General features: G+C 51.2%; 1 protein-coding gene across 2 annotated transcripts in view; it reads left to right on the top strand.

Annotated features, from left to right (window-relative positions):
- Positions 1-23,689, top strand: part of ARHGEF39 (Rho guanine nucleotide exchange factor 39) — a 478,541-nt gene that overhangs the window by 18,949 nt on the left and 435,903 nt on the right. For both annotated transcript variants that reach the window (XM_063957481.1, XM_063957482.1), the window contains exons 2-3: positions 12,445-12,592; positions 13,293-13,387. In XM_063957481.1, the coding sequence (XP_063813551.1) occupies positions 12,445-12,592; positions 13,293-13,387 (243 nt within the window). The remainder of the gene's footprint in view (positions 1-12,444; positions 12,593-13,292; positions 13,388-23,689) is intronic.

Here is a 23,689-nt window from a genome sequence, read left to right as displayed (position 1 = left end):
TCAAGGAGTCAGGATACTGCCGTATCTGGACGACTTGTTAATCCTGGCAAATTCCCCAGAACTTCTCCTACGTCATCTAGATATGACGGTCTGGTTTCTACCAGCCCGCGGGTGGCTCATCAACTGGAAGAAATCCTCCCTAGTCCCTGCTCAGCGCATGGTGCGTCTGGTAGCGCTATTAGACACTCGCAACCAGAGGTTGTTCTTATGTCAGGAGAAAGTCCTGAAGCTTCAGGAAAGGATTCATTGCTTCCTTTCTCGTCCGCAAGTGTCGATACATTCGGCGATGCAGGTGCTGGGCCTCATTGTGTCAGCATTCGACATGGTGGAGTATGCTCAATTCCATTCTCGCCCACTCCAGAGGCTGATTCTAGCCAAGTGGGACGGCCTGCCTCACCGGATTAGGTCTCAAATGATCTCATTGACTCCGGAGGTCCGTCTGTCGCTGCTCTGGTGGCTCCAGGACCAACAATTGTGCAGGGGCCGTCCCTTCTGGATATCCAACTGGGTCCTGTTGACGACAGATGCCAGTCTAAGAGGTTGGGGCGCAGTGCTGGAGCAACACTCCCTTCAGGGTCGGTGGACCAAGGAGGAGTCCCTCCTCTCAATCAACATTCTGGAATTGCGGGCGGTCTTCAGTGCATTGAACCTAGCCCAGCATTAAATTCAGAACCGTCCTGTTCAGGTGCAGTCGGACAACGCCACCACAGTGGCCTACATAAATCATCAAGGCGGCACTCGAAGCCGTCTGGCAATGAAGGAAGTCTCACGAATTCTACATTGGGCGGAACGCCATCTACCGGCCATATAGGCAATCTTCATTCCGGGAGTCCTGAATTGGGAAGCTGACTTTTTCAGTTGTTAGGACGTACATGCCGGAGAGTGGGGCCTCCATCCAGAAGTGTTTCAACTCACAGTGGAAAGGTGGGGCCTTCCAGACGTAGATCTGATGGCGTCTCGACACAATCACAAGGTTCCGGTCTTCGGAGCAAGGACAAGGGATCCTCAAGCAGCATTCGTGGATGCGCTGGCGGTGCCGTGGAGGTTTCGGCTGCCGTACGTGTTCCATCCGGTGTCACTCCTGCCCAGGGTAATTCGGAAGTTCAAGCAAGAAAAAGGAATTCTGCTTCTCATAGCTCCAGCGTGGCCCAGACGGCACTGGTTCTCGGACCTGCAAGGCCTATCGTCAGAGCGTCCAATTCTACTTCCACAATGCCCAGACCTCCTCGTTCAGGGCCCCTGTGTCTGCCAGGACCTAGCCTGGCTGTCTTTGACGGCGTGGCTCTTGAAGCTTCCGTCTTGAGGGCTAAAGGGTTTTCTGAGGCGGTCATTCAAACTATGTTGCGGGCCCGGAAACCGGCTTTTGCTCGGATTTACTATAGGGTCTGGCATTCTTACTTTGTTTGGTGCGCATCTAACAATTATGACGCTTCCAAGTTTAGTACGGCCAAGTTGTTGGCTTTTCTTCAGCAGGGCCTGGACTTAGGCCTGCGTCTGGCCTCCCTCAAGGTTCATATTTCTGCCTTGTCGGTGTGGTTTCAGAGAAAAATTGCGACCTTACCTGATGTGCATACCTTTACTCAGGGCGTGTTGCGTATCCAACCTCCCTATGTCCCGCCTGTGGCTCCTTAGGACTTGTCGGTGGTTTTGGAGGCGTTACAAGAGTCTCCGTTTGAACCTCTTGGTTCAGCTGAACTTAAGTGGCTTTCCCTTAAGGTGGTGTTTCTGCTGGCTATTGTCTCAGCTAGAAGAGTGTCGGATTTGGGTGCTTTGTCTTGTAGTTCCCCATATCTGATATTTCACCGTTACCGGGCGGTTCTTAGGACTCTTCCCGGTTATTTGCCTAAGGTGGTTTCTTCGTTCCACCTTAATCAGGAGATTGTGGTCCCGGCCTTTGTCTCTCCTGATTTGTCTCCCGAAGAGCGGTCTTTGGATGTGGTACGGGCTCTCCGTATCTATGTGAAGAGAACTGCTTCTATTAGGAAATCTGATTCTCTCTTTATTCTGTTTGGGTTTCACAAACGGGGCTGGCCTGCTCACAAGCAGACTTTGGCCAGATGGATTAGAATGGTGATTGCACATGCTTATGTGAGGGCTGGTCTGTCAGCTCCTGCTCACATTACGGCCCATTCTACTCGGTCCGTTAGACCTTCTTGGGCGGCCTGCCGTGGTGCGACCCTTGAACAATTGTGCAAGGCGAGTACGTGGTCCTCAGTGAACACGTTCATAAGGTTCTATGCCTTCGATACTGCCACTTCCCAGGATGCTTCCTTTGGACGCCGGGTTCTTGTGCCCGCTACAGTGCGTCCCCTCCCATAAGGAACTGCTTTAGGACATCCCCTATGTCTATACTTGTGGAGCCCAGTGTACTCCGCAGCAGAAAACGAGTTTTATGGTAAGAACTTACCTTTGTTAAATCTCTTTCTGCGAGGTACACTGGGCTCCACAAGGTGCCCACCCTGACGCACTTAGCTTCTTTGGGTTGGTATGACATTAGCTGCTGACACTTTCTCCTGTCGTGAGAGTGTGGTGTATGTGGCTACTAACAGTTGTCGTCTCTCTTCCTGCTACTGCATTGGGCTGGTTAACTGAAAACTGAGCTCCTGTGCATGGAGGCTGGGCTATAGAGGAGGCAGAGCTATGCATTCTGGGAACAGTCAAAGCTTTTGAGCCTGTTGGTGTCTCGAATCAAGATCCTACTCTACACCCCTATGTCTAACTTTGTGGAGCCCAGTGTACCTCGCAGAAAGAGTTTTAACAAAGGTAAGTTCTTACCATAAAACTCGTAATAACCTGCTGTATCCTCCCTGTACTTATACCCTGCTGTATCCTGTGTGTGTGTGTGTGTGTGTGTGTGTGTGTGTGTGTGTATATATACCCTGCTGTATCCTCAGTGTACTTATACTGTATATGTATCTTGCTGTATACTGTATATATACCCTGCTGTATCCTCCCTGTACTTACACCCAACTGTATATATACACTGCAGTATACTGTGTATATGTACTCTACTGTATCATCCCTGTACTTAAACCCTGCTGTATACTGTATATATACCCTGCTGTATCCTCCCTGTACTTACACCCTGCTGTATACTGTATATGTACCCTGCTCTATACTGTGTATATAGACCCTGCTCTATACTGTGTATATATACCCTGCTGTATCCTCCCTGTACTTACACCCTGCTCTATACAGTATATATACCCTGCTGTATACTGTGTGTGTGTGTATGTATGTATGTATGTATGTGTGTGTGTGTGTGTGTGTGTGTGTGTGTGTGTGTGTATATATATATGTATATATGTGTGTGTGTGTGTATATATATATATATATATATATATATATATATATATCTATCTATCCTGCTCTATACTGTGTGTATATATACACCTGCTGTATCCTCCCTGTATTTATACCCAGTTGTATCCTCCCTGTATTTGTACCCAGCTGTATCTTCCCTGTACTTATAACCTGCTGTATACTGTATATATACCCTGCTGTATCCTCCCTGTACTTGCACCGGCTGCTGTGGATATGTGTTTATACGTAAGAAAATCCACTAATGAAGGAATAATAAAGGTGTCCACTATAAGTCCTATGAGGAAAGGTATAGCTGTGCGTACTTGGTCTACTTACTGTGGAATGCAATAATGCCGGTAAATACCACTGATGACTGACATATGGTTCTGAACGAAGGTGAGGCTTAGAGCGCAGGATTTGTGCGCATACGCGCACTGCAAAATGCCGGTAATAAAAGGGAGCAGCCCGGAGAGCACTAGCACCTGACTGAGGAAGCCGCTGATACATTGTTTAGGCGGGGAAACGCGTCTTTTAAAGGTGATCCTGAGTACCTCTAACTGCTACACCACATAAAAACGACCTGCCCCACGAATGGGGAATATTCAACGTTCATCTCCGGATAAGGCTTATTAAAAAGTTTTTTTAGGACCAGAGCCGGGAGTTAAAAGCAATTACAGCCCAGGAGGAGGATGTGGTAATATGTGCATACTAAAAAGTGACTAACATGGCCATGTGTAATTAGCAAAAGCCTTATGTGAACAATCTTATGGGCCCTACACACTGCGCGATTTTAGTGAAAGATATGAACGATCTCGTTCATTAATGAACGAGATACCGTTCATATCTTTCAGTGTGGAGGCCCTGCGCTCGTTCATCGCTGGTGCCCTGTCGCTTGTGCATGCAGGCTAATATGGACGATCCCATCAATATTTGCATGCACCGCTATGGAGTCGGGTGACGGGGGGAGTGAAGAAACTTCACTGCCCCCCCCGCCAGGTCGGCCATATCCGCCGTTGGGCAGCTTGGCGGCGGATCGGTATGTGTGTAGGGCCCATGACTCTTTAAAAATGACTTTGAAGTCCTGCATGCTTATTAACATCGGAATTGGCAGAAAAGTTGTGCACACAGAATGCTGAATATTATAACCTCTCTATAGCTGGATATAAGAGACTCTATGGTAACAGCTTGCTCACCTGGCATTTCTGCTTACAAAGTATATAGTGGAGCATGGTTACATTGTAGTGCTGAGCAAGAGCAAGTGACACAAATGTTTTTGTTTGTATTTTATTTGTGATAATTGATACATGTGTATTACCAAATTGTTGTGTGAAATTAATCATAGAGGTTTACAAAAGAGTTACCAAGTATTCTATGGTTTAAGATAAAGAATTTTTTTGAGATCTAGTCTGCTAGCGCTGTCTGTGCTTTGTATTTGTTCCTGGTCCCTTTTCATTACAGTGAGCGGCAGGCAGACAAATAATTTATACTGAGCCTTTATTGAATAGCGCCAGGGGGCATTTTGTTGTTTTTGGTTTATGTTCTGGGATGATCCTCAGACAGCTGCTCGGAATAGACTGGTCCATAGAGAGGGGCCAGTGGGAATTAGCCGACCCCAACCAGTGTATATTGCATCAGTGTGTCCGCAAAGATCCAGAAGTAGGGTTGGCTGGTATTATACTATTTTGCATACGTCCTAGAGGATGCTGGGGTCACTTTAAGAACCATGGGGTATAGACTGGATCCGCAGGAGACATAGGCACTTTAAGACTTTGAATGGGTGTGAACTGGCTCCTCCCTCTATGCCCCTCCTCCAGACTCCAGTTTAGATTCTGTGCCCAGGGAGACTGGATGCACTTTGAGGAGCTCTACTGAGTTTCTCTGAAAAGACTTGTTAGGGAGAACTGCTGGCAACAGTCTCCCGGCTTCGTGGGACTTAGTGGAGAGAAGTCAGACTTACTTGTGTGAGTTTCAAGGCTCTGCTTCTTTGGCTACAGGACATCATCAGCTCCTGAGGGTTTGGAACACTAGGTACACCTAGGGGTTCACTCCCAGAGCCCGCCGTCACCCCCCTTGCAGAGCCAGAAGTCAGAAGACAGGTGAGTAGAAGAAGCAAAGAAGACTTCAGTGACGGCTTCTGAGGTACCGCACAGCGATCGCACTGCGCGCCATGCTCCCACACACAGCGGCACTACAGGGTGCAGGGTGCGGGGTGGGGTGGGGGCAGCATATAAATCCTCATTCTGACACTGGCATGAGGGGACATTTGTGCCAAGGCACTGTCCCCACCAGTATAAATATTTGTTGAAAATTGCGGGAAGGAAGTGTGCCATTACGCGTGCCAAATCTTTAGCATAACGCTGTGGCTCCTTTGCGGGAGGCCGCTCGGGTGGGGGCACGTCTCAAACTGTTCAGCCAAGGTTGGATTCTGTCTGACCTGGATCCCTGGGTGTTGCAAATAGTGTCCCAGGGATACAAGATGGAGTTTCAAGACGTTCCCCCATCCCGATTTTTCAAATCGACCTTGCCAGCTTCTCTTCCAGAAAGGGAAGCGGTTACAGCAGCAATTCAAAAATTATGTCAGGATCAGGTCATAGTCCTGGTACCTTTGTAACAACAAGGGGAGGGGTTTTATTCAAGCCTCTTCATATTTCCGAAGCCGGACAGCTCGGTCAGACCGATCCTAAACCTAAAAAAATCTTAAAAAATCTAAAAATCTGAATCTCCACTTGAAACGATTCAAGTTCAAAATGGAATCACTGAGGGTAGTGATTTCCAGTCTGGAGGAGGGGGACTACATGGTGTTTGTAGACATAAAGGATGGTTACCTGCATGTTCCCATTTATCCTCCTCGCCAGGCTTATCTGAAGATTCGCGGTTCAGGATTGCCATTACTAATTCCAGACGTTACCTTTCGGTCTCTCCACGGCGCCGAGGGTATTCACCAAGGTGTTGGCGGAGATGATGGTTCGCCTGCGTCAAAAAGGAGTCCGTATAATTCCTTATCTAGACGATCTCCTGATAAGGGTGAGATCCAGGGAGCAGTTGTTAAAAAAACATCACACTCTCCCTGTCAATACTCCAACAACATGGTTGGATCATAAATTCTCCAAAGTCATTCTTGGAAGAGACAAGATTGTCTTTTCTCGGGATGATTCTGGACACAGAAGTTCAGAGAGTCCAGAAAATGGTAAAACAGATATTGAAACCATTGAGTGTGCCGATCCATCAGTGCATTCGGTTGTTGGAGAAGATGGTGGCGGCCTACAAGGCCATACAGTTTGGCAGGTTCCATGCCAGGGTATTCCAGTGGGACCTGTTGGACAAGTGGTCAGGATCTCACCTACACATGCACCGGAAGATAATCCTGTCGGCAAAAGCCAGGATTTTGCTCCTGTGGTGGCTCCACAGCTCTCACTTACTAGAGGGAAGCAGGTTCGGGATTCAGGACTGGGTCCTGATAACCACGGATGCAAGTCTCCGAGGCTGGGGAGCTGTTACTCAAGGGAAAAGCTTCCAAGAAAAATGCTAAAGTCGGGAAGCCTGCCTTCACATGAACATGCTGGAATTGAGAGCCGTTTACAATGGCCTTTGTGGCCGGAGAGGCTCCAGCCACGCGGAAAATGGCCGCCGCGGCACTGAAGGGGTTAACCCCTAGTGCCCAGCGCCATTATATAGGACAATGGGCGCTTGGCGCCATATTTAAAAATGTTGTGGGCGCTAGGCGCCATGTTTGCGAATGTATAAAATGTTCAAAACATGTATTTATAAAGGTGCCGTGGTCCCGGACCTCTCCGGAGACCACGGCAGTGAGGGCAGCCCCCGGCGCGCTCAGCAGAGTGTGCGCGCCGGGGGAGAGGGCAGCCGCTGACCGCCGGAGTCCGGGAGCTCCGCTCCCGGCAGCGATTGGTGCAGCCCCGGGCGCACTGGAGTGTGCGCGCCGGGGAGAAGGGAGAGCCGCCGCTGGGGGCCGGGAGCTCTGCTCCCGGCGCCTCAGCCCATCACGGGTGGCCAGCCGCGGCAGCCGGGACGGACGTCCCGGGCTGCTGGCCGGCAAGGGGGGTGCGCCGCAGCCCGGCTCCCCGCCGGATGCTGCGGCGAGGGCACCTGAAATCAGCGCCGCATACAGGGGACCGGGCTAGCCGGCTCCCTGCGCGGCGAGGCCACCACAGGCGCTGCTCATGGGGGACCGGGCTAGCCGGCTCCCTAGCGGCGTGGGTGCAATTAGGCTGGTGAGCAGGATGATGAGCGCTGGGGTCCGGGAGCTACGCTCCCGGCACCTCCGCGCTGCAATAGAGCCAGAGTCACGGCGGCCGGGACAAGTGTCCCGGGCCGCCGGGCTTCGGTACAGGGGGGTGCACCGCTGCGTGCGGCGAGGCCACAAAGTTAGTGCCACACTAGGGGGACAGGGAGAGCCAGCTCCCTGGACCCCAGTGGCAGGCAGGCAGGCTGGAGGGTGGGGGAAGCCAGCCCCATACCTCCAGCACTGAGAGAGCCCTAGCAGCCAGGCTGCAGGGCTAGGGGAGCCAGCACAGACAGGGTCCTAGCAGCCAGGCTGCAGGACTAGGACACAGTATTCCACAAACCAGACATTGTGTAAAAAATAATAGAAAGTACAGTGTGTTGTAAGGCACTGCAGTGCCTAGGTATGTGGAGCCTGTGCAGGCTCAGTGTATTTAAATGTATAACATGTACAGTGTGATTTAAATGTAATGTATTTAAAGGTAAATTGCACTTACTTGGTTGTGTGTCCCAGGAGGGGGGGAATCCATGGCTGTGCAGGCTGATGGATTCTCCCAGACCTTTTCCCTAAAAACGGAATGCTTTCCCATCCAGCCTCACACTTCCAAGGGGCACAGGGAGAAAGAGAAGCAGCTCAGCTATGAAACAAGCTGAGTGGTTTCTTGGAGCTCCATGGAGATCACCCGTAGTGGCCTAGAAACCTGGACCGGGGAGCCAGGCTGCCCAGCTCTGGAGCCCAAATCCAGGCTGCAGCCAGTGGGCTAGGTCCCGGGCAGGTTTCTGGAAGTCAGTTTAGGAGGGAAAACTTCCCCCCAGCCTAGACTGAACGGCACCGGGGCATATCCTGATCCTCCAAGATAGGAGAGTCAAAGGAGACCGACCACTCCCCACTGTCCATAGGGGACAATGTAAGCTGTGCATGAGACCAAGGCATGCACAGCTCATGGGTAAACATTGATTGGTTGTGCACCACAGGGCGGGCTTACCCCCTGTGGTAAGGGGTCTTGGAGAGGGATAAAAGGATGGCAGTTGGCCCATAGGATTGTGTATTGTAACATCTTATTCTGCTGAAAACATCTGATTGTATGCTGTTGCCCCTAGCAATAGGGAGGAGCCTTTTTAAAGGTTATTGAGCAAATAAACATCATTGCCTCAAGAAGACTGCTTCATCTTGTGACCAACAGGGTTAGGCCAAACCTAGCCCCGTCCTCCGGCTGTCCAGGGAAGCACCTAACGTCTCCAAGCTCCGCCTTCCGCCAGCTACCGGTAGAGGCCTAGCAAGTGGCTAGTGGGGATTCGTCAACACCACACAGGTGTTGTAAGGCAGTGCGTCGGCACATACAGAGCAGAACCGTGGTTCCAAACGCCACGGCAGGTTAGGAGTTTGGTGGTGGCAGCAAAAACCCGCCCACAACGCAGTGGGTGGAGTCGGTAACAGGCGGTTACTGACGGTAAGCAGGAATCCCCTATGTTGTCAGGCCTCGTGTGACTTGACCTTCCATTCTGTGCGCAGACAACGGGACGCGAAAGCGGCAAGTGCTTTCGTACGGTATCGTCCTGTCACAGCCTTCAACAGGCGGTACATCTTCTTCAAGATCACCCCGTGCAGATCCAGTTGGACAATGTAATAGCAAGGCGGAGCGAAAAGCAGAGTGGAAATGGCAGAGGTGATGAAGATCCTCCTCTGGGCAGAAAAATACGTAAGGGCTCTGTCGGCAATTTTCATTCCGGGAGTGGACAACTGGGAAGCATGCTTCCTCAGCAGACATGATCTCCATCCGGGAGAGTGGGACCCCCACCATGAAATCTTTGCAGAGGTGACAAGTCTTTGGGGAGTTCCTCAAGTAGGCATGATGACTTCTCGTCTCAACGAGAAGCTTCAGAAATATTGTTCCAGGTCAAGAGACCCTTAGGCAATAGCAGTAGATGGTCTGGTGACCCAGTGGCTATTCCGGTCAGTGTATTCCTTCCACTTCCACTGATCCCAAAAGTTCTCGGGATCATAAGAACAACAAGGGTTCGGGCAATTTTCACTGCCCCAGACTGGCCAAGGAGGGCTTGGTGCCCAGATCTTCAGGAGTTGCTCATTAAAAGATCCTGGGCCTCTTCCTCTTCGCGAGGACCTACTACGGTAGGTGCCATGCGTGTAACTAGACTTGCCACGGCAACGTTTGACGGCATAACTGTTGAGCGCCGAATCCTAGCCCGAAAAGGTATTCCCAAGGAAGTTATCCCCACTCTTATTCAGGCCAGGAAAGGAGTAACGTCTAAACATTACCACCGTTTTTGGAGAAAATATGTGTCTTGGTGTGAATCCAAGAAAGTTTCAACGGAAGTGTTTCAGTTAGGGCGTTTTCTCCATTTCCTACAGGCTGGGGGAAATGCAGACTGCAGTTGGACTCCATAAAGGTCCAGATTTCAGCATTGGCAATTTTTTTTCTGAAACTATTAGCTTCCCTTCCGGAAGTTCAGTCCTGCGTGAAAGGCGTGTTGCGCGTCCAACCTTCATTTGTGCCTCCAGTGGCACCATGGGATCGTAATGTGGTGTTGCAGTTCCTTCAATCACGTGGGTTTGAACCTTTAAGAAGGCGAGTTTATTTTTTTTCACTTGAAAAGTGGTCATCCTGTTGGCCTTGGTATCTGCAAGGCGTGTGTCTGAGTTAGGGGCCTTGTATCACAAGAGCTCTTGTTTGATCCTCCTTGAAGATAGAGCTGAATTGAGGACACGTCAGCGTTTTCTACCGAAGGTGGTTTTCTCTTTCTACAGGAACCGACCATTGTGGCGCCTCTGGCTACTGACACTTTCGCTGAGTCAAAGTCTCTGGATGTTGTTGGAGCTTTGAAGATTATGTCGCAAGAACGGCTCAGATTAGGAAAACAGAGGCTCTGTTTGTCCTGTATGCTCCCAACAACATTGTGTGTCCTGCTTCCAAGCAGACCATTGCGCGCTGGTTCTGTGGTGAGATTCAGCATGCTCCTTCCACGGCTGGATTGCCGTTAACGAAATCGGTGAAGGCCCGTTCTACTAGAAAGGTGGGCTCGTCCTAGGCGGCTGCCCGGGGGGTCTCGGCATTACAACTTGGCCGAGCAGATGTTTGGTCGGGTTCAAACACTTTTGCAATGTTTTATGAGTTTGATACCCTGGCCGATGGGGACCTCATGTTTGGTCAATCGGTGCTGCAGAGTCATCCGCACTCTCCCGCCCGTTCTAGAGCTTTGGTATAACCCCATGGTTCTTGAAGTGATCCCAGCATCCTCTACGGACTAAGAGAAAAGGATTTACCGCTAGGTATTAAAACCCTATTTATTATTATTATTTTTTTAACTGTCTTTTACCCCCAACCATGTCCAGAAGTCATCTGTTCTAGGTGCCAGTAGTACGATCTAGATGGTGGCTATGAGTTACGCGCCAACGTCACAGTGGGAGGCGTCAGTAACAGGTGTTTACTGACGGTGAGAGAGAATCCGGTTACTTTAGGACAAGCACCCTCCTCCAGGCGATCACGGTCATCCTAGGATTTTATGACACTGTTTCCTGTTGCAGCGGAGTTGTAGTTGTGCTTGTTTAGACTTGCCAGCTGCCACACACTAAAACGGCGCTATGATCAATGTATATAGAGTGTGGGCGTGAGATCACCGGACGTGCGGGATTCCAGACTATCTCGGATGGTTATTTTTAATAGGGCGATCACTTACACAGCATGGTTTTGCCTTGTGAATGATTGCCCCTTTAAAAAAAAGTCAGAGTACAGCTGGCAACCTGCACATCCGGTGATCTCTGGTGGCATTACATCCTGCCCTATGTATTGATCTATTTACTGATAGACAATCTCTGGGCTGTGGTGTAAGGGTGGGTACAATGTAGGCCCCTGGGGGCTGAAGAACACTCTGGTAAGTCTGCCGCTGTGAGTGCTGGATCCCCGGGCTGCGGTGTGAGGGTAGGGGAAGCCTGAGTGCTGGATCCCCGGGCTGCGGTGTGAGGGTGGGGGAAGCCTGAGTGCTGGATCCCCGGGCTGCGGTGTGAGGGTGGGGGAAGCCTGAGTGCTGGATCCCCGGGCTGCGGTGTGAGGGTGGGGGAAGCCTGAGTGCTGGATCCCCGGGCTGCGGTGTGAGGGTGGGGGAAGCCTGAGTGCTGGATCCCCGGGCTGCGGTGTGAGGGTGGGGGAAGCCTGAGTGCTGGATCCCCGGGCTGCGGTGTGAGGGTGGGGGAAGCCTGAGTGCTGGATCCCCGGGCTGCGGTGTGAGGGTGGGGGAAGCTTGAGTGCTGGATCCCCGGGCTGCGGTGTGAGGGTGGGGGAAGCCTGAGTGCTGGATCCCTGGGCTGCGGTGTGAGGGTGGGGGGAAGCCTGAGTGCTGGATCCCCGGGCTGCGGTGTGAGGGTGGGGGAAGCCTGAGTGCTGGATCCCCGGGCTGCGGTGTGAGGGTGGGGGAAGCCTGAGTGCTGGATCCCCGGGCTGCGGTGTGAGGGTGGGGGAAGCCTGAGTGCTGGATCCCCGGGCTGCGGTGTGAGGGTGGGGGAAGCCTGAGTGCTGGATCCCCGGGCTGCGGTATAATGGTGGGGGAAGCCTGAGTGCTGGATCCCCGGGCTGCGGTGTGAGGGTGGGGGAAGCCTGAGTGCTGGATCCCCGGGCTGCGGTGTGAGGGTGGGGGAAGCCTGAGTGCTGGATCCCCGGGCTGCGGTGTGAGGGTGGGGGAAGCCTGAGTGCTGGATCCCCGGGCTGCGGTGTGAGGGTGGGGGAAGCCTGAGTGCTGAGTATGTAAAATATGACCTACCTTCTCCTTGTACTCCATACTGTGACACACATACTCGTACACACTAATCGTGCTTATTCTGACACACACACACACACACACTGTGGAAGTGTCAGATGCTCAGTTACACACTCTCCTATGTGATCACAGGCTGACGATGAAACCACACCGTGTGTGCGCAGAGAATAACGCTGTGGAAGAGCAAAGAAAGCGCTGGGAACGGAAGAGAAACCGCACAGCGCAAGAGTTACTGAAGACAGAGCGCCGGTATGTGGAGGAGCTGGAGCTAACGACCAAGGTGACGTCTCATTGTCAGGTGTATCTATACCATATGTATCCTGTCACACCTCCTGTACGCTCTGTATACTGTGTCTCCTGTCACACCTCCTGTACGCTCTGTATACTGTGTGTGTGTTTCCTGTCACGCCTCCTGTACGCTCTGTATACTGTGTGTCTCCTGTCACACCTCCTGTACGCTCTGTATACTGTGTGTGTGTCTCCTGTCACACCTCCTGTACGCTCTGTATACTGTGTGTTTCCTGTCACACCTCCTGTACGCTCTGTATACTGTGTGTCTCCTGTCACACCTCCTGTACGCTCTGTATACTGTGTGTTTCCTGTCACACCTCCTGTACGCTCTGTATACTGTGTGTCTCCTGTCACACCTCCTGTACGCTCTGTATACTGTGTGTCTCCTGTCACACCTCCTGTACGCTCTGTATACTGTGTGTCTCCTGTCACACCTCCTGTACGCTCCGTATACTGTGTGTCTCCTGTCACACCTCCTGTACGCTCTGTATACTGTGTGTGTGTCTCCTGTCACACCTCCTGTACGCTCTGTATACTGTGTGTCTCCTGTCACACCTCCTGTACGCTCTGTATACTGTGTGTCTCCTGTCACACCTCCTGTACACTCTGTATACTGTGTGTGTGTGTCCTGTCACGCCTCCTGTACGCTCTGCCATGTCACCTGACCAGTGCCTCCGCTTCTCTTGTAGTATTATGATGAGGTATTCCGAGCTCGGTGTGGAAATCTTAAACTCGCCCGGGAAGGAATCTGCGGCACCATTCCGAGTATAGTAAAGATAAACAGGTGAGCGCCCTTATATTGCCGTTATGGGACGGTGGTCATTTTCCTGCCTCGTATCATGTGTGACCTGTATTTCAGCCGCTGGAACATCTGGATGAGGTATATACTGTGTGCGTCACCCTGCCGGCAGCTTCCAGTGATAAATGTAGGAGGATCGCGTACTCTGGATCCGGTCAGGGCAGTGTCTGTACAGAACCATACACACCAGGGAATATTTGGTTGCCCTACCTGTAAGATCCCTTCGGGTACGTGCTCCATCCAAGGACCCTTCCAAGATGGATCAGGGATGTCATGGTGCATGCCAGGAGTGGCTGAGCAGCCCTACGTGCTGGAAGTAATGAAGAGCTGTGGTGACCCCCTGGGCACACAGAGCAGATGGGTGGTCACCATTACCGCAGGGCATGACCTGCCGGACGAGCCATATATGGGCCCTCACCGGCGGCTGTAGTGCGTACTGAGAGCCACTAAACACAAGAGGAAAGAAGGGTCTCTAGCCAGTATCCCGTATACCACTAGCCAGTATCCCGTATACCACTAGCCAGTATCCCGTATACCACTAGCCAGTATCCCGTACACCACTAGCCAGTATCCCGTACACCACTAGCCAGTATCCCGTATACCACTAGCCAGTATCCCATATACCACTAGCCAGTATCCCATATACCACTAGCCAGTATCCCGTATACCACTAGCCAGTATCCCGTATACCACTAGCCAGTATCCCGTATACCACTAGCCAGTATCCCGTATACCACTAGCCAGTATCCCGTATACCACTAGCCAGTATCCCATATACCACTAGCCAGTATCCCATATACCACTAGCCAGTATCCCGTATACCACTAGCCAGTGTCCCGTATACCACTAGCCAGTGTCCCGTATACCACTAGCCAGTGTCCCGTATACCACTAGCCAGTATCCCGTACACCACTAGCCAGTATCCCATATACCACTAGCCAGTATCCGATATACCTGAGGCAATAACACGTAACGTTTATTAATCATGTATTTACATCATGCATGACTTCCCCCTCAGGAATAGAAAAATAGAATAGAAACTAAATACAAGTTAAAATAGAATAGAACGAAAGATTGAAAATATTACAAACTTGTGCCGGGCCCCTTCCGTACAGTCTAGGACTCCTTAATAAGTTCTGTATTGCGGACTTAATTCCACTTTGAGTGTTGGGCAAGATACAGTATTGGACTAGACAGCTGGACAGAGTATCTCGCATTTGTGTTATCGTGCACGCTTCACTGGGAGACTGTAATAACAATTATAATTCTACCAGCTGTGTGATGGAGTCTCTGTAGTGTGTGATGGAGTCTCTGTGGTGTGTGTGATGGAGTCTCTGTGGTGTGTGTGATGGTGCTCTGTAGTGTGTGATGGTGTCTCTGTAGTGTGTGTGATGGAGTCTCTGTAGTGTGTGTGTGATGGAGTCTCTGTAGTGTGTGTGTGATGGTGTCTCTGTAGTGTGTGTGATGGTGTCTCTGTAGTGTGTGTGATGGTGTCTCTGTAGTGTGTGTGATGGTGTCTCTGTAGTGTGTGTGATGGTGTCTCTGTAGTGTGTGATGGGGTCTCTGTAGTGTGTGTGTGATGGGGTCTCTGTAGTGTGTGTGATGGGGTCTCTGTAGTGTGTGTGATGGGGTCTCTGTAGTGTGTGTGATGGGGTCTCTGTAGTGTGTGTGATGGGGTCTCTGTAGTGTGTGTGGAGTCTCTGTGGTGTGTGATGGTGCTCTGTAGTGTGTGATGGTGTCTCTGTAGTGTGTGTGATGGAGTCTCTGTAGTGTGTGTGTGATGGTGTCTCTGTAGTGTGTGTGATGGAGTCTCTGTAGTGTGTGTGTGATGGTGTCTCTGTAGTGTGTGTGATGGAGTCTCTGTAGTGTGTGTGATGGGGTCTCTGTAGTGTGTGTGATGGGGTCTCTGTAGTGTGTGTGATGGAGTCTCTGTAGTGTGTGTGATGGGGTCTCTGTAGTGTGTGTGATGGAGTCTCTGTAGTGTGTGTGATGGGGTCTCTGTAGTGTGTGTGATGGAGTCTCTGTAGTGTGTGATGGAGTCTCTGTAATGTGTGTGATGGAGTCTCTGTAGTGTGTGTGATGGAGTCTCTGTAGTGTGTGTGATGGAGTCTCTGTAGTGTGTGTGATGGAGTCTCTGTAGTGTGTGATGGAGTCTCTGTAGTGTGTGTGATGGAGTCTCTGTAGTGTGTGTGTGATGGAGTCTCTGTAGTGTGTGTGTGATGGAGTCTCTGTAGTGTGTGTGATGGGGTCTCTGTAGTGTGTGTGATGGGGTCTCTGTAGTGTGTGTGATGGGGTCTCTGTAGTGTGTGTGATGGGGTCTCTGTAGTGTGTGTGATGGGGTCTCTGTAGTGTGTGTGATGGGGTCTCTGTAGTGTGTGTGATGGGGTCTCTGTAGTGTGTGTGATGGGGTCTCTGTAGTGTGTGTGATGGGGTCTCTGTAGTGTGTGTGATGGGGTCTCTGTAGTGTGTGTGATGGAGTCTCTGTGGTGTGTGTGATGGTGTCTCTGTGTGTGATGGAGTCTCTGTAGTGTGTGTGTGATGGTGTCTCTGTAATGTGTGTGATGGGGTCTCTAGAGTGTGTGTGATGGAGTCTCTGTGGTGTGTGTGATGGTGTCTCTGTGTGTAATGGAGTCTCTCTGTAATGTGTGTGATGGAGTCTCTGTAGTATGTGTGATGGAGTCTCTGTAGTGTGTGTGATGGAGTCTCTGTGGTGTGTGTGATGGTGTCTCTGTAGTGTGTGTGATGGTGTCTCTGTAGTGTGTGATGGGGTCTCTGTAGTGTGTGTGTGATGGAGTCTCTGTAGAGTGTGTGTGATGGAGTCTCTGTAGAGTGTGTGTGTGATGGAGTCTCTGTAGTGTGTGTGTGTGATGGAGTCTCTGTAGTGTGTGCGTGTGATGGAGTCTCTGTAGAGTGTGTGTGATGGAGTCTCTGTAGTGTGTGTGATGGAGTCTCTGTAGTGTGTGTGATGGGGTCTCTGTAGTGTGTGTGATGGAGTCTCTGTAGTGTGTGTGATGGAGTCTCTGTAGTGTGTGATGGAGTCTCTGTAGTGTGTGATGGAGTCTCTGTAGTGTGTGTGATGGGGTCTCTGTGGTGTGTGTGATGGGGTCTCTGTAGTGTGTGTGTGTGTGTGTGATGGAGTCTCTATAGTGTGTGTGTGTGTGTGTGATGGAGTCTCTGTAGTGTGTGTGTGTGTGTGTGTGTGATGGAGTCTCTGTAGTGTGTGTGTGTGTGTGTGATGGAGTCTCTGTAGAGTGTGTGTGATGGAGTCTCTGTAGAGTGTGTGTGTGATGGAGTCTCTGTAGAGTGTGTGTGATGGAGTCTCTGTAGTGTGTGTGATGGAGTCTCTGTAGTGTGTGTGATGGGGTCTCTGTAGTGTGTGTGATGGAGTCTCTGTAGTGTGTGATGGAGTCTCTGTAGTGTGTGTGATGGGGTCTCTGTGGTGTGTGTGATGGAGTCTCTGTAGTGTGTGTGTGTGTGTGTGTGTGTGTGATGGAGTCTCTGTAGTGTGTGCGTGTGATGGAGTCTCTGTAGAGTGTGATGGAGTCTCTGTAGTGTGTGTGATGGGGTCTCTGTGGTGTGTGTGATGGAGTCTCTATAGTGTGTGTGTGATGGAGTCTCTGTAGTGTGTGTGTGTGTGTGTGTGTGATGGAGTCTCTGTAGTGTGTGCGTGTGATGGTGTCTCTGTAGTGTGTGATGGGGTCTCTGTAGTGTGTGTGTGATGGAGTCTCTGTAGAGTGTGTGTGATGGAGTCTCTGTAGAGTGTGTGTGTGATGGAGTCTCTGTAGTGTGTGTGTGTGATGGAGTCTCTGTAGTGTGTGCGTGTGATGGAGTCTCTGTAGTGTGTGTGATGGAGTCTCTGTAGTGTGTGTGATGGGGTCTCTGTAGTGTGTGTGATGGAGTCTCTGTAGTGTGTGTGATGGAGTCTCTGTAGTGTGTGATGGAGTCTCTGTAGTGTGTGTGATGGGGTCTCTGTGGTGTGTGTGATGGGGTCTCTGTAGTGTGTGTGTGTGTGTGTGTGTGTGATGGAGTCTCTATAGTGTGTGTGTGTGTGTGATGGAGTCTCTGTAGTGTGTGTGTGTGTGATGGAGTCTCTGTAGTGTGTGCGTGTGATGGAGTCTCTGTAGAGTGTGTGTGATGGAGTCTCTGTAGTGTGTGTGATGGAGTCTCTGTAGTGTGTGTGATGGAGTCTCTGTAGTGTGTGATGGAGTCTCTGTAGTGTGTGATGGAGTCTCTGTAGTGTGTGTGATGGAGTCTCTGTAGTGTGTGTGATGGAGTCTCTGTAGTGTGTGTGTGTGATGGAGTCTCTGTAGTGTGTGCGTGTGATGGAGTCTCGGGTGCGTGTGATGGAGTCTCGGGTGCGTGTGATGGAGTCTCGGGTGTGTGTGATGGAGTCTCTGTAGTGTGTGATGGAGTCTCTGTAGTGTGTGATGGAGTCTCTGTAGTGTGTGTGTGTGATGGAGTCTCTGTAGTGGGTGCGTGTGTTGGAGTCTCTGTAGTGTGTGTGTGTGTGTGTGTGTGATGGAGTCTCTGTAGTGTGTGTGTGTGATGGAGTCTCGGGTGCGTGTGATGGAGTCTCGGGTGCGTGTGATGGAGTCTCGGGTGCGTGTGATGGAGTCTCGGGTGCGTGTGATGGAGTCTCGGGTGCGTGTGATGGAGTCTCGGGTGCGTGTGATGGAGTCTCTGTAGTGTGTGATGGAGTCTCTGTAGTGTGTGATGGAGTCTCTGTAGTGTGTGTGTGTGATGGAGTCTCTGTAGTGGGTGCGTGTGTTGGAGTCTCTGTAGTGTGTGTGTGTGATGGAGTCTCTGTAGAGTGTGTGTGTGATGGAGTCTCTATAGTGTGTGTGTGTGATGGAGTCTCTAGAGTGTGTGTGTGATGGAGTCTCTATAGTGTGTGTGTGTGTGTGTGATGGAGTCTCTGTAGTGTGTGTGTGTGATGGAGTCTCTGTAGTGGGTGCGTGTGATGGAGTCTCTGTAGTGTGTGTGTGTGTGATGGAGTCTCTGTAGTGTGTGATGGGGTCTCTGTAGTGTGTGTGATGGAGTCTCTGTAGTGTGTGTGATGGAGTCTCTGTAGTGGGTGCGTGTGATGGAGTCTCGGGTGCGTGTGATGGAGTCTCGGGTGCGTGTGATGGAGTCTCGGGTGCGTGTGATGGAGTCTCGGGTGCGTGTGATGGAGTCTCGGGTGCGTGTGATGGAGTCTCGGGTGTGTGTGATGGAGTCTCTGTAGTGTGTGATGGAGTCTCTGTAGTGTGTGATGGAGTCTCTGTAGTGTGTGTGATGGAGTCTCTGTAGTGTGTGTGTGTGTGATGGAGTCTCTGTAGTGTGTGATGGAGTCTCTGTAGTGTGTGATGGGGTCTCTGTAGTGTGTGTGATGGAGTCTCTGTAGTGTGTGTGATGGAGTCTCTGTAGTGTGTGTGATGGAGTCTCTGTAGTGTGTGTGTGATGGAGTCTCTGTAGAGTGTGTGTGTGATGGAGTCTCTATAGTGTGTGTGTGTGATGGAGTCTCTGTAGAGTGTGTGTGTGATGGAGTCTCTATAGTGTGTGTGTGTGATGGAGTCTCTAGTGTGTGTGTGATGGAGTCTCTGTAGTGTGTGCGTGTGATGGAGTCTCTGTAGTGGGTGCGTGTGATGGAGTCTCTGTAGTGTGTGGGTGCGTGTGATGGAGTCTCTGTAGTGTGTGTGTGTGTGATGGAGTCTCTGTAGTGGGTGCGTGTGTGATGGAGTCTCTATAGTGTGTGTGTGATGGAGTCTCTGTAGTGTGTGTGTGTGTGTGATGGAGTCTCTATAGTGTGTGTGTGATGGAGTCTCTGTAGTGTGTGTGTGTGTGTGATGGAGTCTCTATAGTGTGTGTGTGATGGAGTCTCTGTAGTGTGTGTGTGTGTGTGATGGAGTCTCTGTAGTGTGTGTGTGTGATGGAGTCTCTGTAGTGGGTGCGTGTGATGGAGTCTCTGTAGTGTGTGTGTGTGATGGAGTCTCTGTAGTGTGTGTGTGTGATGGAGTCTCTGTAGTGTGTGTGTGTGATGGAGTCTCTGTAGTGTGTGTGATGGAGTCTCTGTAGAGTGTGTGTGTGATGGAGTCTCTGTAGTGTGTGTGATGGAGTCTCTGTAGAGTGTGTGTGTGATGGAGTCTCTGTAGTGTGTGTGTGTGATGGAGTCTCTGTAGTGTGTGTGTGTGATGGAGTCTCTGTAGTGTGTGTGTGTGATGGAGTCTCTGTAGTGTGTGTGTGTGTGATGGAGTCTCTGTAGTGTGTGTGTGTGATGGAGTCTCTGTAGTGTGTGTGTGATGGAGTCTCTGTAGTGTGTGTGTGATGGAGTCTCTGTAGTATGTGTGTGTGTGATGGAGTCTCTAGTGTGTGTGTGTGTGTGATGGAGTCTCTGTAGTGTGTGTGTGTGATGGAGTCTCTGTAGTGTGTGTGTGTGTGATGGAGTCTCTGTAGTGTGTGTGTGATGGAGTCTCTGTAGTGTGTGTGTGATGGAGTCTCTGTAGTGGGTGCGTGTGTTGGAGTCTCTGTAGTGTGTGTGTGTGTGTGATGGAGTCTCTGTAGAGTGTGTGTGTGATGGAGTCTCTGTAGTGTGTGTGTGTGTGTGTGATGGAGTCTCTGTAGTGGGTGCGTGTGATGGAGTCTCTGTAGTGTGTGTGTGTGTGATGGAGTCTCTGTAGTGTGTGTGTGTGATGGAGTCTCTGTAGAGTGTGTGTGTGATGGAGTCTCTGTAGTGTGTGTGTGTGATGGAGTCTCTGTAGTGGGTGCGTGTGATGGAGTCTCTGTAGTGTGTGTGTGTGATGGAGTCTCTGTAGTGTGTGTGTGTGTGATGGAGTCTCTGTAGTGGGTGTGTGTGATGGAGTCTCTGTAGTGGGTGTGTGTGATGGAGTCTCGGGTGCGTGTGATGGAGTCTCGGGTGCGTGTGATGGAGTCTCGGGTGCGTGTGATGGAGTCTCGGGTGCGTGTGATGGAGTCTCTGTAGTGTGTGATGGAGTCTCTGTAGTGTGTGATGGAGTCTCTGTAGTGTGTGATGGAGTCTCTGTAGTGGGTGCGTGTGATGGTGTCTCGGGTGCGTGTGATGGAGTCTCTGTAGTGTGTGCGTGTGATGGAGTCTCTGTAGTGTGTGTGTGTGATGGAGTCTCTGTAGTGTGTGTGTGTGATGGAGTCTCTAGTGGGTGCGTGTGATGGAGTCTCTGTAGTGTGTGTGTGTGTGTGTGTGATGGAGTCTCTGTAGAGTGTGTGTGTGATGGAGTCTCTGTAGTGTGTGTGTGTGTGATGGAGTCTCTGTAGTGGGTGCGTGTGATGGAGTCTCTGTAGTGTGTGTGTGTGATGGAGTCTCTGTAGTGTGTGTGATGGAGTCTCTGTAGTGTGTGTGTGTGTGTGATGGAGTCTCTGTAGTGTGTGTGTGTGATGGAGTCTCGGGTGCGTGTGATGGAGTCTCGGGTGCGTGTGATGGAGTCTCGGGTGCGTGTGATGGAGTCTCGGGTGCGTGTGATGGAGTCTCGGGTGCGTGTGATGGAGTCTCTGTAGTGTGTGATGGAGTCTCTGTAGTGTGTGATGGAGTCTCTGTAGTGTGTGTGATGGAGTCTCTGTAGTGTGTGTGTGTGTGTGTGATGGAGTCTCTGTAGTGTGTGATGGAGTCTCTGTAGTGTGTGTGTGTGTGATGGAGTCTCTGTAGTGGGTGCGTGTGATGGAGTCTCTGTAGTGTGTGTGTGTGATGGAGTCTCTGTAGTGTGTGTGATGGAGTCTCTGTAGTGTGTGTGTGTGATGGAGTCTCTGTAGTGTGTGTGTGTGATGGAGTCTCGGGTGCGTGTGATGGAGTCTCGGGTGCGTGTGATGGAGTCTCGGGTGCGTGTGATGGAGTCTCGGGTGCGTGTGATGGAGTCTCGGGTGCGTGTGATGGAGTCTCGGGTGTGTGTGATGGAGTCTCTGTAGTGTGTGATGGAGTCTCTGTAGTGTGTGATGGAGTCTCTGTAGTGTGTGTGATGGAGTCTCTGTAGTGTGTGTGTGTGTGTGTGATGGAGTCTCTGTAGTGTGTGATGGAGTCTCTGTAGTGTGTGTGTGTGTGATGGAGTCTCTGTAGTGGGTGCGTGTGATGGAGTCTCTGTAGTGTGTGTGTGTGTGTGATGGAGTCTCTGTAGTGTGTGTGTGTGTGTGATGGAGTCTCTGTAGAGTGTGTGTGTGATGGAGTCTCTGTAGTGGGTGCGTGTGATGGAGTCTCTGTAGTGTGTGTGTGTGTGATGGAGTCTCTGTAGTGTGTGTGTGTGATGGAGTCTCTGTAGTGTGTGTGTGTGTGTGATGGAGTCTCTGTAGTGTGTGTGTGTGATGGAGTCTCTGTAGTGGGTTTGTGTGATGGAGTCTCGGGTGCGTGTGATGGAGTCTCGGGTGCGTGTGATGGAGTCTCGGGTGCGTGTGATGGAGTCTCGGGTGCGTGTGATGGAGTCTCGGGTGCGTGTGATGGAGTCTCTGTAGTGTGTGATGGAGTCTCTGTAGTGTGTGATGGAGTCTCTGTAGTGTGTGTGTGTGATGGAGTCTCTGTAGTGTGTGATGGAGTCTCTGTAGTGTGTGATGGAGTCTCTGTAGTGTGTGTGTGTGTGATGGAGTCTCTGTAGTGTGTGTGATGGAGTCTCGGGTGCGTGTGATGGAGTCTCGGGTGCGTGTGATGGAGTCTCTGTAGTGTGTGATGGGGTCTCTGTAGTGTGTGTGATGGAGTCTCTCTGTAGTGTGTGTGTGTGTGATGGAGTCTCTGTAGTGGGTGCGTGTGATGGAGTCTCGGGTGCGTGTGATGGAGTCTCGGGTGCGTGTGATGGAGTCTCGGGTGCGTGTGATGGAGTCTCGGGTGCGTGTGATGGAGTCTCGGGTGCGTGTGATGGAGTCTCTGTAGTGTGTGATGGAGTCTCTGTAGTGTGTGATGGAGTCTCTGTAGTGTGTGATGGAGTCTCTGTAGTGTGTGATGGAGTCTCTGTAGTGTGTGATGGAGTCTCTGTAGTGTGTGTGTGTGATGGAGTCTCTGTAGTGTGTGTGATGGAGTCTCGGGTGCGTGTGATGGAGTCTCGGGTGCGTGTGATGGGGTCTCGGGTGCGTGTGATGGAGTCTCTGTAGTGTGTGTGATGGAGTCTCTGTAGTGTGTGATGGAGTCTCTGTAGTGTGTGTGTGTGATGGAGTCTCTGTAGTGGGTGCGTGTGATGGAGTCTCGGGTGCGTGTGATGGAGTCTCTGTAGTGTGTGATGGAGTCTCTGTAGTGGGTGTGTGTGATGGAGTCTCTGTAGTGGGTGCGTGTGATGGAGTCTCGGGTGCGTGTGATGGAGTCTATGTAGTGTGTGTGTGTGTGTGATGGTGTCTCTGGTGCGTGTGATAGTGTTATGTGCCATGGCTACTTATCACCTACTGAGATTTGCAGATAGAATTATCTTTTTCTCCGGCAGGGTCCACAGGTTATCCACAGGATAACATGGGGATATGATGACGCGACAGCGGATTTGCACTAATTTTTCAAAGCTTTCGGCCTCCCAGCATGCAACTGGCGCGTCCATATATCCCCGCCTCCTGACTCGGGCAAATCAGTTTTTTGTTTGGTGCGGCAGGAGCTGGACCATGGTCAGAGGGCTGCTGGTTTTTAGCAGCTATAAGCTTTTCTCCTTCATCCACAGGGGCCACTGGAGCGTAGTTACAATGGGGAAATAGTAGGCAGTAATTGGGAGCTGGCACTTTAAAATTCTCACACTGTGGCTAGCTCCTCCCCTACTATCTCCCCTCCAACCCAGTCTTAGTTTAGTGCCCGAGGTGAGCTGGTTCACTTGGGTTTAGCTGAAGAAATTTTTATTTTTTATTTATTATTTTATTTTTCTTTACACACACTCACAGACTGGCAGCTCTGCCACTGCCAGTCTGCACCGCGGGAGCTGCCGGCGGGGTCCCATCGCAGCTGCGTGCGGCTCGGGATGGGCCCCGGCTGAGGGAGACACTGAGCTCTCCTGAGTTGGCCGGACACCGCGGCGTGTGTCGGGGCCACTCCATCCAGCAGAAGATTCCGGCAGCATGGCAGCGGTGAGTATACGTGGTCGGACACCGCTGCGTGCGGCGCGTGTCGGGGCCGCTCCACCACAGAAGATTCCGGCCGGACACCGCTGCGTGCGGCGCGTGTTGGGGCCGCTGGGTCGAAACGCCTGACAGAAGGAAGCGGTGAGTACAATCTCCCCAGACTGATGTATGTTTTTACATTTTTCAGTGTTTTAATACAAGGCTCTCCTATACTCTCCAGTCATAGCCAGGCTGGAGTGCATAAAAGGCGCACTTACTGATTTGAAATTG

The sequence above is a fragment of the Pseudophryne corroboree genome, chromosome 1, assembly GCF_028390025.1.
Source record: "Pseudophryne corroboree isolate aPseCor3 chromosome 1, aPseCor3.hap2, whole genome shotgun sequence".
In the NCBI taxonomy this organism is placed as follows: Eukaryota; Metazoa; Chordata; class Amphibia; order Anura; family Myobatrachidae; genus Pseudophryne; species Pseudophryne corroboree.
This window is presented reverse-complemented; position numbering and strand designations above follow the sequence as displayed.